At 33.5% G+C, this 15,018-nt stretch overlaps 1 protein-coding gene across 1 annotated transcript in view; it reads left to right on the forward strand.

Annotated features, from left to right (window-relative positions):
- Positions 1-1,249: 1,249 nt before the first annotated feature.
- Positions 1,250-15,018, forward strand: part of LOC149962046 (ATP-binding cassette sub-family C member 1-like) — a 35,008-nt gene continuing 21,239 nt past the window's right edge. The window contains exons 1-11 of the mRNA XM_090178114.1: positions 1,250-1,459; positions 1,729-1,932; positions 3,490-3,636; positions 3,700-3,796; positions 3,997-4,184; positions 5,993-6,169; positions 7,002-7,169; positions 7,625-7,851; positions 10,893-10,971; positions 12,337-12,870; positions 14,694-14,893. Of these exons, the coding sequence (XP_090034240.1) occupies positions 1,265-1,459; positions 1,729-1,932; positions 3,490-3,636; positions 3,700-3,796; positions 3,997-4,184; positions 5,993-6,169; positions 7,002-7,169; positions 7,625-7,851; positions 10,893-10,971; positions 12,337-12,870; positions 14,694-14,893 (2,216 nt within the window). The 5' untranslated portion in view covers positions 1,250-1,264. The remainder of the gene's footprint in view (positions 1,460-1,728; positions 1,933-3,489; positions 3,637-3,699; positions 3,797-3,996; positions 4,185-5,992; positions 6,170-7,001; positions 7,170-7,624; positions 7,852-10,892; positions 10,972-12,336; positions 12,871-14,693; positions 14,894-15,018) is intronic.

Raw genomic sequence — 15,018 nt, forward strand, 5'->3', positions numbered from 1 at the left:
TGAACTAACATTTAAAAGGTACCCGAGGAACCTACTTACCCTAATTTTACAAATCTGAAGAAGACACGGATAGTGAAGAAGAAATGAATACTGATATACACCAGTTGGATTTTCCATTGAGTTAATCGGCAGAGGACATAGTTTAAATTTTTATGAAATCTATCTTTACATTAAAAAGCAAATAAGAATCACATTCGTTTATTTACCTATAAAATTACCACAAGTGTTATTGATTAATTTGGTACCAATATAATATAGGTTTATCATATTAGTTTCAGCTATAGTGGTAACTCAGCTTGCGAGTATACACACAATACACGCGAGCATTGCCGTGGAGCCTAGGGCTGGTCCAGGGGTCTAGCAGAATCCAGTGTAATTTCGTATATAATTGCTTATAGCCAAAATAGGTCGTGAAATTCAGTCACTTATTGCCATATTTTAAAACTCGACTTTCACCAAAAAGTCGCGAAGGGAAACTTACCCTATATATGTAATGGACATATTTGGATGTGCACTAGAGGGCTTTTAAAAAATATTGGGTTTCTACTTGCGCCTTTTTGCATAAAATGCGGATCCTGGAGACAAAACATTTTTGTAGAAAAAAAATGAAGACGCCCATTAACAAGATTTTTAAAGCGCTTAATAACGCCATTACGGGCTCTTGAATGCCACTAACGAAAACCTTTTACTCCCATTTTGATTCTCGGTTAATCACCGTTCATTTTGTATTCCAAATAGGCAAACATTATTTACGTTAGAGCGGTTTTTCTTATTTTGCCGTTTTTTGGACATTTGGAAACACTGTGCATTTTTGTACCGAAGAAATCGAAACATTTTTTAACATGCAAAATCAATTTTACTGTTAAGATAATGCCTTGTTGTTTTAGGTCTTACTAGTCAGCAAACGATATTTATATTAATAAATTTGTTTTAACAATGACTCTAGTTAGTAACTTTAAACAAAAATAAACTTTGCAAAGTTAAAAATTCATTTTCACGCGATGTTTATCAACGCAAGTTTTGAATAATCGGCAAACAGTTTCATTTAACTTATAGTGCCTGTACGCCTACAGCAAATTTACGTTTTTTTTTAAGAAAAGTAATAACTAGATTTTGAGATAATTTCCTATACTTTGTTATAAATCAATTCAATTTAAATAAAATGGAGCGCTATTGAAATGTTATTAGTATTTTTTGTTCATAGTGTCTGCGACTGTCTCATAAAAGTCGAAATGATTTTGCCAGTGGTACCATACTTAACTGCATGTCAGTCGATTCAATACGATTTCAGTTTCTGGCTGTTTCTTACCATATAATAATCTGTTTTCCCGTTACAATTGTAATCGCAACTTATTTTCTGTGGACGTTATTGGGAGTATCAGCGTTAGTTGGCATCATAAGTGTCATTTTAGCTGTGCCATTCCTTCAACTACTAGCGAATACTTCTAAAGAATACCAGGTAATCAATTGTGTTTTAAATGATACTCAGATCAGCGATTTAAATTGCTGTTAATCTTCCTAAGTTTACCAATTAATTTGTTTTATGGGGAAAAGGTGTAAAATTATATTATGTATTACGAACTGTGATACCTTCGTAAGACGAGTTAATACTATAAGTGAGCTATTGGGAGAGAAGGGAGTACAAATAAGCCAAAATGAAATAAGGAAATTATAAAAATGGCTTAAAAAAGAACGTTATAAATAAAAATACTGATATTCTTTATTTAGCGCCATATAATAAATTGCAAAGACAAACGAATAAAACTGATGAGCGAGATTTTGAACGGAGCTCGTGTTCTGAAGATGTACGCTTGGGAGAAGTCATTTCAAGCGAAAGTTGATGAGCTCAGGGATCAAGAAGTGATTCTTATGAAAAAAACAGCCATTTTACAAGCTATAAGTCTACGCGTTATTCCTATAACTCCCTACTTGGTAAGTAGATATTGACCTAACTATAACAATAATCAACTAGGCTAATACCTAAAGTACCATCTTAGGCTCAAGTCATCTACCGAATTTTATTGCGATTAAATCAGGTGACAGGTTTAATATGCGTAAGAAGGTGGTTGCAAGCCATTAATTCCACGTGATCCCACATATCCCTAACCTAACTAATACGGTTAACAAGATCGGTTCATGAAACTGGCGTATTTCTTTTTAAATTATCTTTTATCGAGCATTCAGCAGTAGTGATGTTACTACAAAAAAATATAGAATCTGGCCAAAAACCTTAAGGTTAAAATGCCCATTGGCCTTCGCATTAAAACAAAAATGTGTCGTCTTGATGTTTAAGCCTATGATTGCCCTGAAATCAGATTATGAGCCGCCAGTACACGTTGTCCAATCAGAAACATGGTCAAGTTCTATATGGGTCTTAAAAACTCATTAACAAAACACGCTACATAAGGTCTAGCATATTTGATGTGTAGTAGCGTGATATGCGGACTTTGTTAAACATTATTTATGGACAGACCCGTATAGAACTTGTCTATATAATAATCAGCTAGGCTAATACCCAAGGCACCACCCTAGGCCTAAGTCATCAAGCGACTTATAAAGCCTTTAATTCAGGTGGCCGGGTTACAATGCGTAGGAGGGTGGTGGCAAGCCCTGCAAGCCACGCGAGCCAGCAGCTCCCTACACATACTATTACCGTTAACCTCAACAAATTTTTATGGCAGGGGAAACCGAAGACCTCGGGGGAAAACACCTTAAACCAGTGGGGAGATAACTTGCAAACGTATACTGGTGGATAAATTAAGACCTTGCCCATTATTTGATTTCTTGGCATTCATGGGCTAAAACATTTAGATGTAGCTATTGGGCGGACGACACATTTTGGTTTTTATGCGAAAGACCTTATTGCGAATTTTAAGTTAAGGGTTTTTTACCAGATGTCATACACCTTATAAATGTTCGGGTCTAGCCGCAATTCCAGAATTAAAAGACCGCCAAAGTTTAATACAAATTTAGTTATGGATACATAGAAATAGGTATGAATCAAACCACATTGATTAACCAAACAATCTCGATGAGATTAATGAATATCTCCTTAAATACAAACATGTATAAGGTATAAAAAAGAAAACGATCAAAGTTAAGATAAGATTATAACACAATATTTGAAAATAAAAGTTAAAATTAATTTTTAATATACTATGAATCCGTATTATTAGAAATTAATGAGTTCATCGGTTTATAAGTTCGTAACTCCAACAAATAGCAACATAATTTAAGTATGTTTGCTTTTTTAATTATTGGTTAAGTTATTATTGGTTATTTTGGATCAATATTTTAAAACAGTATGCTTGTAAGAGAAAACCCCGGATGGGCTTTTGTTTTGTATTATAGTTTAAATTTAATCGAGAGTTTAAGCTAAAAATTCTTTAATAAATGTTTTTCGATTTACGTAAGTAGCTTTGAATGAAAACTGTTGAACTATTTACAAAGTTATATTTTCGTCTAATTGTAAAAAAACATATTTTGCAGGGAGCGTTTCTATCTTTCACGATGTTCGTTTTGTTGGATGATGATAATGTCTTGTCCCCTTCAATTGCGTTTACAACTTTGGAGATATTAGCAGCAGTCGCTGTAAATTCTTTCCTTTTGCCAAATTTTATTAATGATCTATTAATGGTAAAACTCATTCTAGAGTGCCTTTTTATTTTGTTTAAAATATTAATTTGTTTTCCTTTTTAGTTAAGGGTTTCATTCAAAAGGATTAACGGAATTTTTAATGGCAGTGAAATAAAATCATACGTTCAAACTGGCCATTCAAAACATAAAAAGAGCACTGGTAAGATAATTGTCATTTTTCCACTAAAAAGTGCTTTTCTATCAAGAGGTTCTAGCATGGTTACAGCAAATAGTGAGATGATATGTAATGTTACAAATGTTATTTCTACGTACAGGCTAAAGCTTTGTTAGGGTGCAACTGGGTATATGGATTCCATTTATTATGAATGTGTATGCGCTATTTACGGTTTTCTTTTGTAGCAATCGAATTTATTGACGGATGTTTCACTTGGGATTCTTCGTCCGAGCCCGTTTTCCATGGAATAAGTCTGGAATTTGAAAGAGGAATTTTGGCTGCTGTTGTGGGAAAAGTTGGATCTGGGAAAACCTCTCTGTTGTCGTCTGTTCTTGGTGAAACGGAAAAATGCCGCGGAGAGATCAGAGTGAACGTATGATAAAAAATGAAATTATTTTTTATTTCATGGTATTTGCCGGACAGAATGTTACACAGTGTCACCCCAATCTCATTGGATATAATTGAGAGTTTTTTTCTTTATCAACGGCACAATTGTATCGCGATATTTTATTTTTCAGCTATAGACTACTTTGGGACATACTCAAGCAGCTAGTCCCAAATCAATTAAACGGAATATACATGCTATGGGTTTGGCACCTAACTAATGCAACATTCCCTCGTTTCGTTTTCCCTGAAAAGCTCACAACAGCGCTTCTGAATTTGCGTCGCCATAAGGCAATTTAATGGAATTAAACAAAATCTACAATGGGGCACACACGAAATATCTCAAAATTTTGGAGCCATCACTACGTCTTATTTTGTTCAAATAAAATAAACTCTCTTTCGATTATCCCGCACCATCAATTGGTTTAGGAGTTCTGAATTGTCTGTTTCCGTTGAAAATAACAAAATTTATTATAACCATGAATCTATTTAACCCATGAATATCCAACTCTATCATTAGCCACGGTATACTCTGAGGTAACGTGGGGCGGAGCCTATTTTCGCGCCATACGAGTGATTTACTCTTTAAGCCAATAAGAACGAATTCGGAAATGATGTCATTTTAGCGCCAGATAGTTTACGAGAGCAGAATAGCCGCGAAATGACTTCTCAGGTACGGTTCACGTTATTTTGTTCAAAATAAGCTTTACAGTTATAACTCTTTCTAGTACAAAAATATAAATTAAAAAGGAATGTTACTCCGATATTTTGAAAGCAATCTTATGCTATCGAGTGTCTGTGAGATTTATAACAATTTAAACATACAAACTATCTCTGAAAAGCTAAGCCTCGGTGAAACTTTGGAAGAAAACCTGAGTCAATTTTTGCCATATTATTATTAAATAATAAATGCTCTGTTATCATTTTATTCTAATAAAATCTATTCTAATAATAATATGAAATAGATCTATTTATTTAAATAGATTAATGATAAGTACTGCAAAAAGGAAACATAACCATAACGCGTCATTTTAGGAACTAACGCTTCGACTGCTTATAAATAACAGCTGAGTTCTACTTCGACTCCGTCACTATAAATTGGCTCCGCCCCACGCGTCGCCAGAGGTGACCTAGGGTATTCCAGTTGAATATTCATGGGTTAAATAGATTCATGTTATAACTAATACAAGCCAAAACGTTGACCAAAAAGCGTTGTTAAAAAAAATTGGTGGGAAGCGTTAGGATTTTGTTATAATCAGTCACTTATGTAGTGTTGGTTGTGATTCATTCTAACTCAAATGAAGTAAGCCTAGTTTAATAAAATAATTCCTTGAGTGAAACGCAACCTTTCAAAAAACCTGGCGCAAATCCATAAGCGTCTTAGTTAACACAACCCTCTCGTTAATAACAAAGGATTTTAATTAAGTTATTATATTACTGGTAGCTATGTTATTCACGTTAGGCCGTCTTTGCGTGCCAAGTAATGCCTGATGTATCTTTAAACATTTCAATCTTTGCAATATAAAATAGAGTAGAACTCGAATAAAATCAAATTAAGGTTCCTGTTTGCCAGTTAACCACGACGAAGACTTCAGATATTGAGCTATTTAAGTTAAACCACTTTGTGTTAAGTCCATATGACATTTTAATTAAGTCCTTTAACTCATCACGTCTAGATCCATGTCATCCTATTTGTTTATATTATAGTACATAAATGCTTTTAAATAGTGGAAATTTATGATTATACTGGGTTTCACTTTCCATTGTATATTTACTGGTTGAATTTAATAACCGAAGGGAACTGTGGCTTATTGTCCTCAACAAGCTTGGATTCAGAATGCATCTTTGAAGAACAACATTTTGTTTCACCGCGAAATGGACCGAGAAAAGTACGAGACAATTCTTGAGGCGTGCGCTTTAGAAGAAGACATTAACATTCTTCCAGCTTTCGATGAAACAGAAATTGGCGAAAAAGTAATTAGATTCCATTTGGGTTCATTTACATTTTTTTCCATCATTGCATTGAGCGATTTAATTTAACCATAATAATAATAATAATAATAATAATAATAATAATAATAATAATAATAATAATAATAATATTAATAATAATACTAATAAAAATAGTAATAATAATTATAATAATAATAATATAGTAAAATAATAAAGAAAACAATTTTATAGCGTACATAAAATTGTGATTAAAAATAGTATTACATTAAGTTTGCATGATATAGTGGAAAATTTGTTTTATAATTGAATTCTTATTATTAAGGTTTAGATTTCAGAGATTGTTGAAAATATTCTATCTTTGCAAATGTTTGACCACGGCCTTTGAATGGAACCGTATAACAAACAATTTATTTATATTATATTTGTGTGCTCTATTTTATTATACGGCGTTAACGCCACTGATATCAAGAAATGTTTCGCTAATTTCGTAGATAGGGTGTGAATTTGGAGTTGGTAGGTTTAAAATTGAATCGTATATATGTATATATATCTTCGTAAGAAAAAGGAATCTATTCAGTTGAACAATCTAAGGAACAATGTATATCCTTTTATTTCACAACGACCCCAAAATAATTTAAAGTTTATTACAGTATAAAGTATTTGCAAATTGTGTATATTCTGTCAATTTAAATTAAAATTTGTAGCTTATCATAATCAACTATATATTTAAAAGTACTAAGAAGCTCTTAAGTTTAAAACATGTGCATTTTGGTAAAATCTGTGTTCAAAACCTCACAGCTTAATTTTACAGAAATCTCTTGAAATGATTGTTAATATCTTTATATTTCTGCAGGGAATTAACCTTAGTGGGGGGCAAAAGCAACGAGTGAGCTTAGCCAGAGCCGTTTACTTGGATCGAGACATCTACTTGTTTGATGATCCTTTGGGTGCGGTAGACACTCACACTGCAAATCATTTATTCGAGAGGGTGATTGGACCTAATGGACTACTTCAAAATAAAGTAAGTTACACATATTTCAGTTTCTATGCTACTTCTAGGCTTATATTGCATACACTGTATTGAAATAATTTTGATCCCGGATACATCTGAGAGTAGAAAATCTGAAATCCCGCAATGATTAAACTTTGTAGGCTCTAAAAAAAACTATTTTTCTAAGTAGTGTCGACGCTCACAGTTTTTGTCAAGTGAAAAGGAACTTTTACAATTGATACTTTCATCAAATTATCCCAAGCCCAGGAAATACTCATAGCTAAGAAAAATGCCTACAGTCGAAGACTTCATACGAGAGGGGTATTTTCAAAGTATCCACTTCCGAAACTAAGCATTATTTAGATAATCAGCACCTCAGTAAAACGACAATTTTTTGGTGTAAAATTTCACTATGATTAGTTTATTAATGATAACAAGAGTACTTAAACTTCCATAGAATAAATTAATTTTAAAATTTGTTTTAGACGAGAATAGTGGTAACCCACAATTTGTCCCTTCTTCCGCATGTCGATGTTGTTTACGTGATGGATAATGGTAAAATTGAAGGCCAAGGTACATACGAAGAATTGCTAGAGAAAGAGGGTCCGTTCAAAGATCTCTTAAACGAGTTAAACAAAGAAGGAATTAAAAACAAACGGATTATTCAGAAAGAAAAATTGAAAGCAGATATAACGAAATATACTTCAAAAAGGTAATTCCAATGTTCTATTCTGTAGATAAGTTTACGGCTATCTTCGACGATTTTCAGCAACTCCCTTAATCGTAGGTGTTCAGCTAAATTTATCAAGGAATTATTTGCTTCTATGCCGTTAGAAACACTAAACAAAGCTAAGATGATCATAAAGCGCACAGACACTATATCAATGGGTATGAAATACTAAGCTATGGCAAAAAAACTCCAGTTAAGTGTTTAACTTCATTTAAGCGCCTTAATGCTAGTGATTAAGAAGATTTTTACTTCTTAGAAGTTAAAAGATAACTAGATAAAGCATTTAAACTTATTTTAATTTAATTGGTAGCTAATCAGTTCAATTCAAAATTAAATATTTTAAATATTAATTAGATAAACACTAACGAATCTTTGAATATGTTGACACTTAACTTAAATTGCTAAAATTGTTCGGTTAGACCATTACACTAATCCTAGAAATTAAATAACTGATATACTTGTAGATAAATGTATAAAACATTTAAAAAATATTCTGTTAATAAAGATAAGGTTTAAACAATTCAAAAATTAGAGGTGGTAATAGATGAACGATTGGCATGCCATTTAAAGGTTTATTGGAATAAAAGTCAGGTGATTCCCGTATTAGAACAGGGTAGCATCTATACATCACTTTTATTGTGAAAAGACGATTAACCAAACTCGGTACCTCTAATACGGTCTCCCGTATAACTAAAAGCTAGAACGATGTTTTTTTCTGGGTTTGAATTTTACTTACTTTGAAAATTATAAAAAACTTTAAAAACTAATAATAAATTTTGCCATTGTAAATATCTGATAGATTGACTCTAAAGTCACCAGCATATGACAGTCTTTAAACTGATACCATATTTAAATTTTTAACATGAAGTAAATAGCCCTCAGAATTTCCATTAACTGTCGCTTCTTAACCATGGTAACTGCATCAATAATACCTACTCGACTCGATCGCTTTTAATAAAAGAAAAAACAAATTTGGGTCTATATATTTGAATTGTTTCGTAACAGTATAATTTAAATCGAAAATTATTTGAAACAAACTAATATTATTTTCTTTTGATCCAATTTTTTCAAAGTTTTGTGCGTTAAAAGGGATAATATAAGGTCAGACGTCAGCCGGTTGCTGGTTGGATTCAATGCAAATACTTTATATTCCGACCTCAAAAACTACCGACAACGATTGCGACTTATTTTTCTCTGAAATGGTTATTATGACAAGATATCGAAGACAAAGGCTGCCATTTCAACAATGACGTTGATTGGGGTGTTTCAACTCCAAAACATGTATTCCTGATATTTCTTAACTATGTAAATTCTACAACAATAATGGTTTTTACAAATATATTGGTTCCGCGAGGCAAAGAGTGAGATATTTTATATTTAAAATATTTGGCATAGCTATTTTTACCTAATGACTTTCATAATGCATAGTTTTTAGGATCGTGAATAGATCCTGAGCGATTTTCAGTTGATACTCTACAATCCGAAACAGAACAAAGTTACCGGAGCAGTCGCTCTTACTTGTTAGTGCCTTCGTGCAGATCCCAGCCAGCGCAGTGGAAGGCCACCACCCGGTGGTGAACTACCCAGGCTGCACCACCGGGTGGAGCTGAGTGGTGAACTGTCAAGGCTGCACCACCGGGTGGTGAACGAGTGGCCCGTCCCAGCCAGTGAGGTGGAAGGCCACCACCCGGTGGTGAACTAAAAAGGCTACATCTAGTTCAGCCACTTTGGGGCATCTCACATCAATTAAGTCTATAACTTCGAAGGGTAGAAAATTTAAAAGAATATACATTTATCCTCGCCTTTACAAAAACTCTTACGTAGCCTCGGGTAGCCGTTTCCACGCAAGCTTTCAGTTTGTTGTATGACTTAAATCAATAGTCCCAACCGAGACCGTAAACGTTCATCTCAACCCAGGTGTTCTGACGTTGAGTGCGGTAGGGTGGATCGATTCGGGAGTGCGGTGGGAAAAAGACGCATGTCACGACCCGGGGTGAAGCCTCGGCTGAACAGGCTGCCACTTCCTTGAAAGAATTCAAAATCTACGACTATCGATTACTTATACCTGTAATTCAAAAGTAAAATAAATACATGGTCCCCAGAGGAAAAGGACTAAAATACTAAAAAAGGGATTGTACTTACATAGTTGTTGCCGGGTTATTCTTCTTGACTTGAAACTTCTTCGAGTTTGAATGGTCATTCACTCTGGCCGTTCGACTTTATATACTAACGTAAGTTATTTCGCCATGCCATTTTACGTCACCACAGCATTGTACGTTCAAAGTAATTAAACGCGGGGTTTTTGCACCACCGCTGTAACAGTGCACATCCCATTCGCCACTTTTTTATACTGGGGAATAAGATTTTTAAATTTAAGTCTAATTTGCATAGTAAAATGTTGTTAAATTCTTAATTCGTAATTTACACGGTCTTCATACGGTATAACGTGTGCAATTGTATCGGAGAAACGTACGCGCTTGATACAGATGGTGAAGAAGTAGGGACTGTCAAAATTTTAGTACTTTAACTCTTTATTTCTGCCGGTTGGGGAAAAAGCTGACCGTCTATCCTTAAAACAGAATAAGACTGCTGCCTTTAGTACAGTCTGTATCTTTTCACCACTAACTTTACACGTTAACCATCTGTGATGGCTTACCTTTGCTAGTTCACCACCCAACGAAAAACGGGGACTTCATTTAAGATTATTCTGCAGGTGGAAAAAGAGTCAACCGTCAACCATTAATACCCAGAAAGCCGCTGCTTTCTACAAGCCTTTAAATTCACCACCGGTGGTGATCTAGCTTTGAGTGTTTACCGCCCAGCACCACCAGGTGGTGTAGACTTGGTAGCTCACCACAGAGTGTTGACCTTCCACTGCGCTGGCTGGGACCGGCCACTCGTTCAAGGACATTGATCCGTAGACCGCAACAAGCTGATGACCACTCTCACATATAATTTGAATTGCTTTATATTTATTTTATGCTAACCTGATTTAAAAAAATGCATATTATTTGCAATTTCAGGAAAGAAAAGTTTGAAAAAGATAGTGATGAAATCGTTGGAAAAAAGATAATGTCAGTGGAAACAAATATTCAAAATAGGGTATGTATTGTGTAAACACTATTCACCCATCATTTATTTCTTCCGTCCCTTCAGAAGTTCTCTGCTACTTTAAAATTAAATTATCATAAAAGAACTTACTCCAAAACTTCCCTAAATTATTGCAATTGGGCGCAGATTATACAAATAAGTGTAATCAAAGTGAAAAACATTTCAATAAGGAAATATTCGTAGTCTAAAATAAACATATTTACTGCCAATCTAGCGACTGTGCTTAGGCATTACATAGCTTAAAATGGAGATGTAAACATCAACATTAAAAAATCCACTAGTGTAGTTATAAATATAGTTTTAGGATATATAAATAAGCATAGGAGTGGTCTTCGCGAAAATATTTCAAATTATAATAAATATTTTTCTTTGGAAGATGTAAATATCAATATTTAAAATTCCAAGTTTAAATTTAAAAGTTGATGTAAATCAGTGTTCATTGTTAAGAAATCAATGCCACTTCTAAAAATTGCATCTCAATTTTCTTGTGCATATATGAAAATCTACTTTGAGAAAATGACGGCACTAGCAATAAAATCAGATACTGTCTAATGTATACAAAACTAGTGTAGTTTCAAACCAACTGATTAGTCAATGTGACACCGTAGTTATAGAATATACAAATAAGCGTAGGAGTGGTTGTGAAAAATGTTTTCTAAAGAACAGCAAAATGCCACTTCTAAACATTTCATCTGAAATTTTTTCTTGTGTGTACAAAGAACTACTTATAGAAATTGACGATGGTACACTCGGTGACCCTATTTCCAAAAATTAAACTTCCCAAAATACAAGATTATTGTTGTTAAAAGTGTTATAGATTAAGAGAAAAAACAATAAAAATTAAATAATCTGACTTATGAAATTTTCCTTGATTTTTATAAGAGGCAACTCATTCAATTTGGTTTCCACAAAAATATCCATTGAAAAATTTGATCACACTGGAGTGCATACGATGTAAGAATGACGCTAAATGTTCATTTTCCAGACTTTTCCAGACATTTCCAGTCTTCCATAGACTACCAGTTCGTTGGACACATTTTAGAAGCTCATATCGTCTTTGTCGCGTGGGAACTTTAAATTTGATAGTATGACCCAATTTTGGATTGCTATAATATTATCTTGAAAACAACCTAATTTTGTTTCACCCAAATTTTGTACTTCAAGATTTTCAACTACATTTGGGTAATTTTTGACACAAAAAGTAGTTTAAAATGAAATAACCAAAATCATTTAACCCAACATTTTTAAGAGTTTACATGTACAGATATCATATGTGTTCCATGTTTAAAAACACAAAAATATCGACTTTATGTCAACGTTTTCAGGTATAAACTATTTTTTACATTTTATTTTTAGGGAGTTATTTCAGTGGCATGGAAATATTTCAACCTAATTGGTTTAAAGAGCTGTTTGGCCATTTTCTTTGGCTTTTCTTGCGCTTATGCTTTATCTGTGTTTTCCAATTACTGGTTGGTGCTTTGGACTGCAGATATTCAGCCTTCAAATTCGGATCAGAGCAATGTCACTATGTCCAAAATGAAGAGACTCTCAATATTTGGAACAATAAATCTGGCGCATTTTAGCGTTACCTTAGTATCAGGAATCTTCTTATTGATTTTTATGTTAAACGCCGCGGTTAAAATGAATCAAAAACTACTAGAGTCAGTTCTTCGATCACCGTTAGCCTTCTTCGACACCACTCCAGTTGGACGTATCCTCAATCGCTTTACATCTGACATACAGGAAGCCGATCAAGGAATGAACTTTAATTTGCTGATGAGTATCGCATTTGTATATCAGGCGGTATCTTTATTAATAGCTGTAATGGCAGAAATTCCGTTCTTTGCGTTGGCGATTGTGTTTTGCCTAGTGCCTTTCATATTTATTAAAGTAAGAACCAATTACATTTTAATTAGTACTAAATATTTGACCTTCACCTCATTAAAAGAGTAGTTGTTAGCAATGAAGATTACAAGAAAAGTTGTTTCGATGCATAATAGCATAAGTGTATAATCTTGTTACATTAGTGTGAAAAAGTTTTACTGAGAGCATAACGGGCATCGTTGCCGTTTTTCGTCGGTTGCTAACGCGTCACACGTAGCCTTTGACAGCGCCTCGCTAGGGGGAGATTTTCTTCTTGTGATGACATCACTCCGTTCCCCAAAGTGACAAACTAATGAAACAATATTATAGACTTATAAAAATAGTTAATATTTTTAACAAGTGCTTTGGTTATAGTCAAGTTGTGTTTAGGATAATGCAATTTTTATATTAATAATAGTTGATATTGGATGTCCACCTAATTTTGCTCAACGACTTTTGCTCAACGACTCTTGTGAAAAGAATTAACGTAATATCAAAATCAATTTTACTTCCTAGTACTAACACAGGACAGTTATATGACAAACGCAAACAATATGACGAACCGAAATGTTTCTTACCGATTTCTTAAAAAAACAAAGATGCAGTAGATCTAAACATTATTTCAAAATGCCCAAATGCGGATTTTCAAATGGGCCATTGAAACGGACAATATTTTTCAAACACACAAACTTTTCTTTTTGTTATTTGACAAGAGAAATCAGCAACTTCTAATTTTTAATTGTTTTATTTTTTAGAAACACCTATTCGATATCGTCGATTAACTATAACCTTTTAACATATTAACATTTTTGCGGTTTTATTGAGAAATATTGTTTTAAATTGTTAAAAGAGTATGGCAGAGCTAAGGCACTTCCATTACAGAAAATTGATATCTTTCCGAATATTTGTGATAACAGACTAGTGTTTCCACCACCATATTTGCCGAATTTATTTTGTATAAATGCGCCTCTCGCGGTTTTTACGCAAAATCCATGCATTCTTTAGTCGCGAAAATGCCAAAGTGAAGTCTCCGTGCTTACCGACAAATCGGATCCTAAACTTCTACAAAATAAATGTAATAAAAAAAGATAAATATTCTGTCGGGGTATAATGATAGGGAAATTGTTAAGGGAGACGGGATATAGGAGTGTGTGTGGTGTTGAATTTTCTTAATTCAATGTGAGGCTAGCGGCAGAGATTTACCGCGTCCAACTTCCATTATTAAAAATATTCAATTCACAAATAATTTTATTCCAAAACATTGTTAAATCGAAAATATCAAAGTCCAACTCTCGGAAACTAACCCAGTTCTTTTCTCCATAATAAATAAATTAAGCTATGCCTAAATTCCTGGGTTCGTTGATTGCAAGCTAACTCAGCGAAGAAAATCTAAAAATTCGCGAATGAGAGCGAAATTGCGCTACGTGTCTACACCAAGGAGAATAAGGCTTTCGCGCTGTATAAAATCATCCTTGGAAAACCTACTTACGGCTTGTTGAAGAAAACATAGTTCCCCCCCTGCATGACCACTTGCGTTGCCCTTTAAATAACGCGAAAAAGTAAAAATGTCCATAATGAAAAGGGTAAAAAAAAAGCTTAGCCCTAACAAATATAAAGTAATGGTAAAACTTACGATATACTCGGACCAATAGGTCTGCGATAATAAAATGTTAATATAGTTAAATTATTAAAAGCCTAAAAGAAAAATATCTTGTTTGGTGCTTTTCTAGATGATATTTATGTTGGATATCATAACGTATAACGAATATACTTCAACAAAATTATATAATTCTTATTATAAAATATATTTTATGGCAAATCTAAACTGCAAGGAAACTAAATGCTTTTAGGTGTATTACTCGAAAGCTCATCGACAGTTGAAGAACCTTTACGTCAACTCAAACTCTCCTCTGTTCACTCATTTTTCTGACACTTTGGCCGGTGCCAGCGTCATCAGATCTCTGAAAGCTACAGACATATTTATCGAGAAAGCATTTTTACTCATTGAGGATAACGAAGCGAAATATTATTCATGGTGCATCAGTGTGAGGTTAGAAACTTTCATATATTTAAATTAAACGAAGTGCTATCACGTGTAGTTTACAAAAATGTTTTATTTATTTTACTTATATCAATTATATTTATCTTTAAGCCTCTTTATGGTTTTTTATTATA

The sequence above is a fragment of the Leiobunum rupestre genome, chromosome 1 (assembly GCF_980474605.1).
Source record: "Leiobunum rupestre chromosome 1, qqLeiRupe1.1.hap1, whole genome shotgun sequence".
NCBI classification, from domain to species: Eukaryota; Metazoa; Arthropoda; class Arachnida; order Opiliones; family Sclerosomatidae; genus Leiobunum; species Leiobunum rupestre.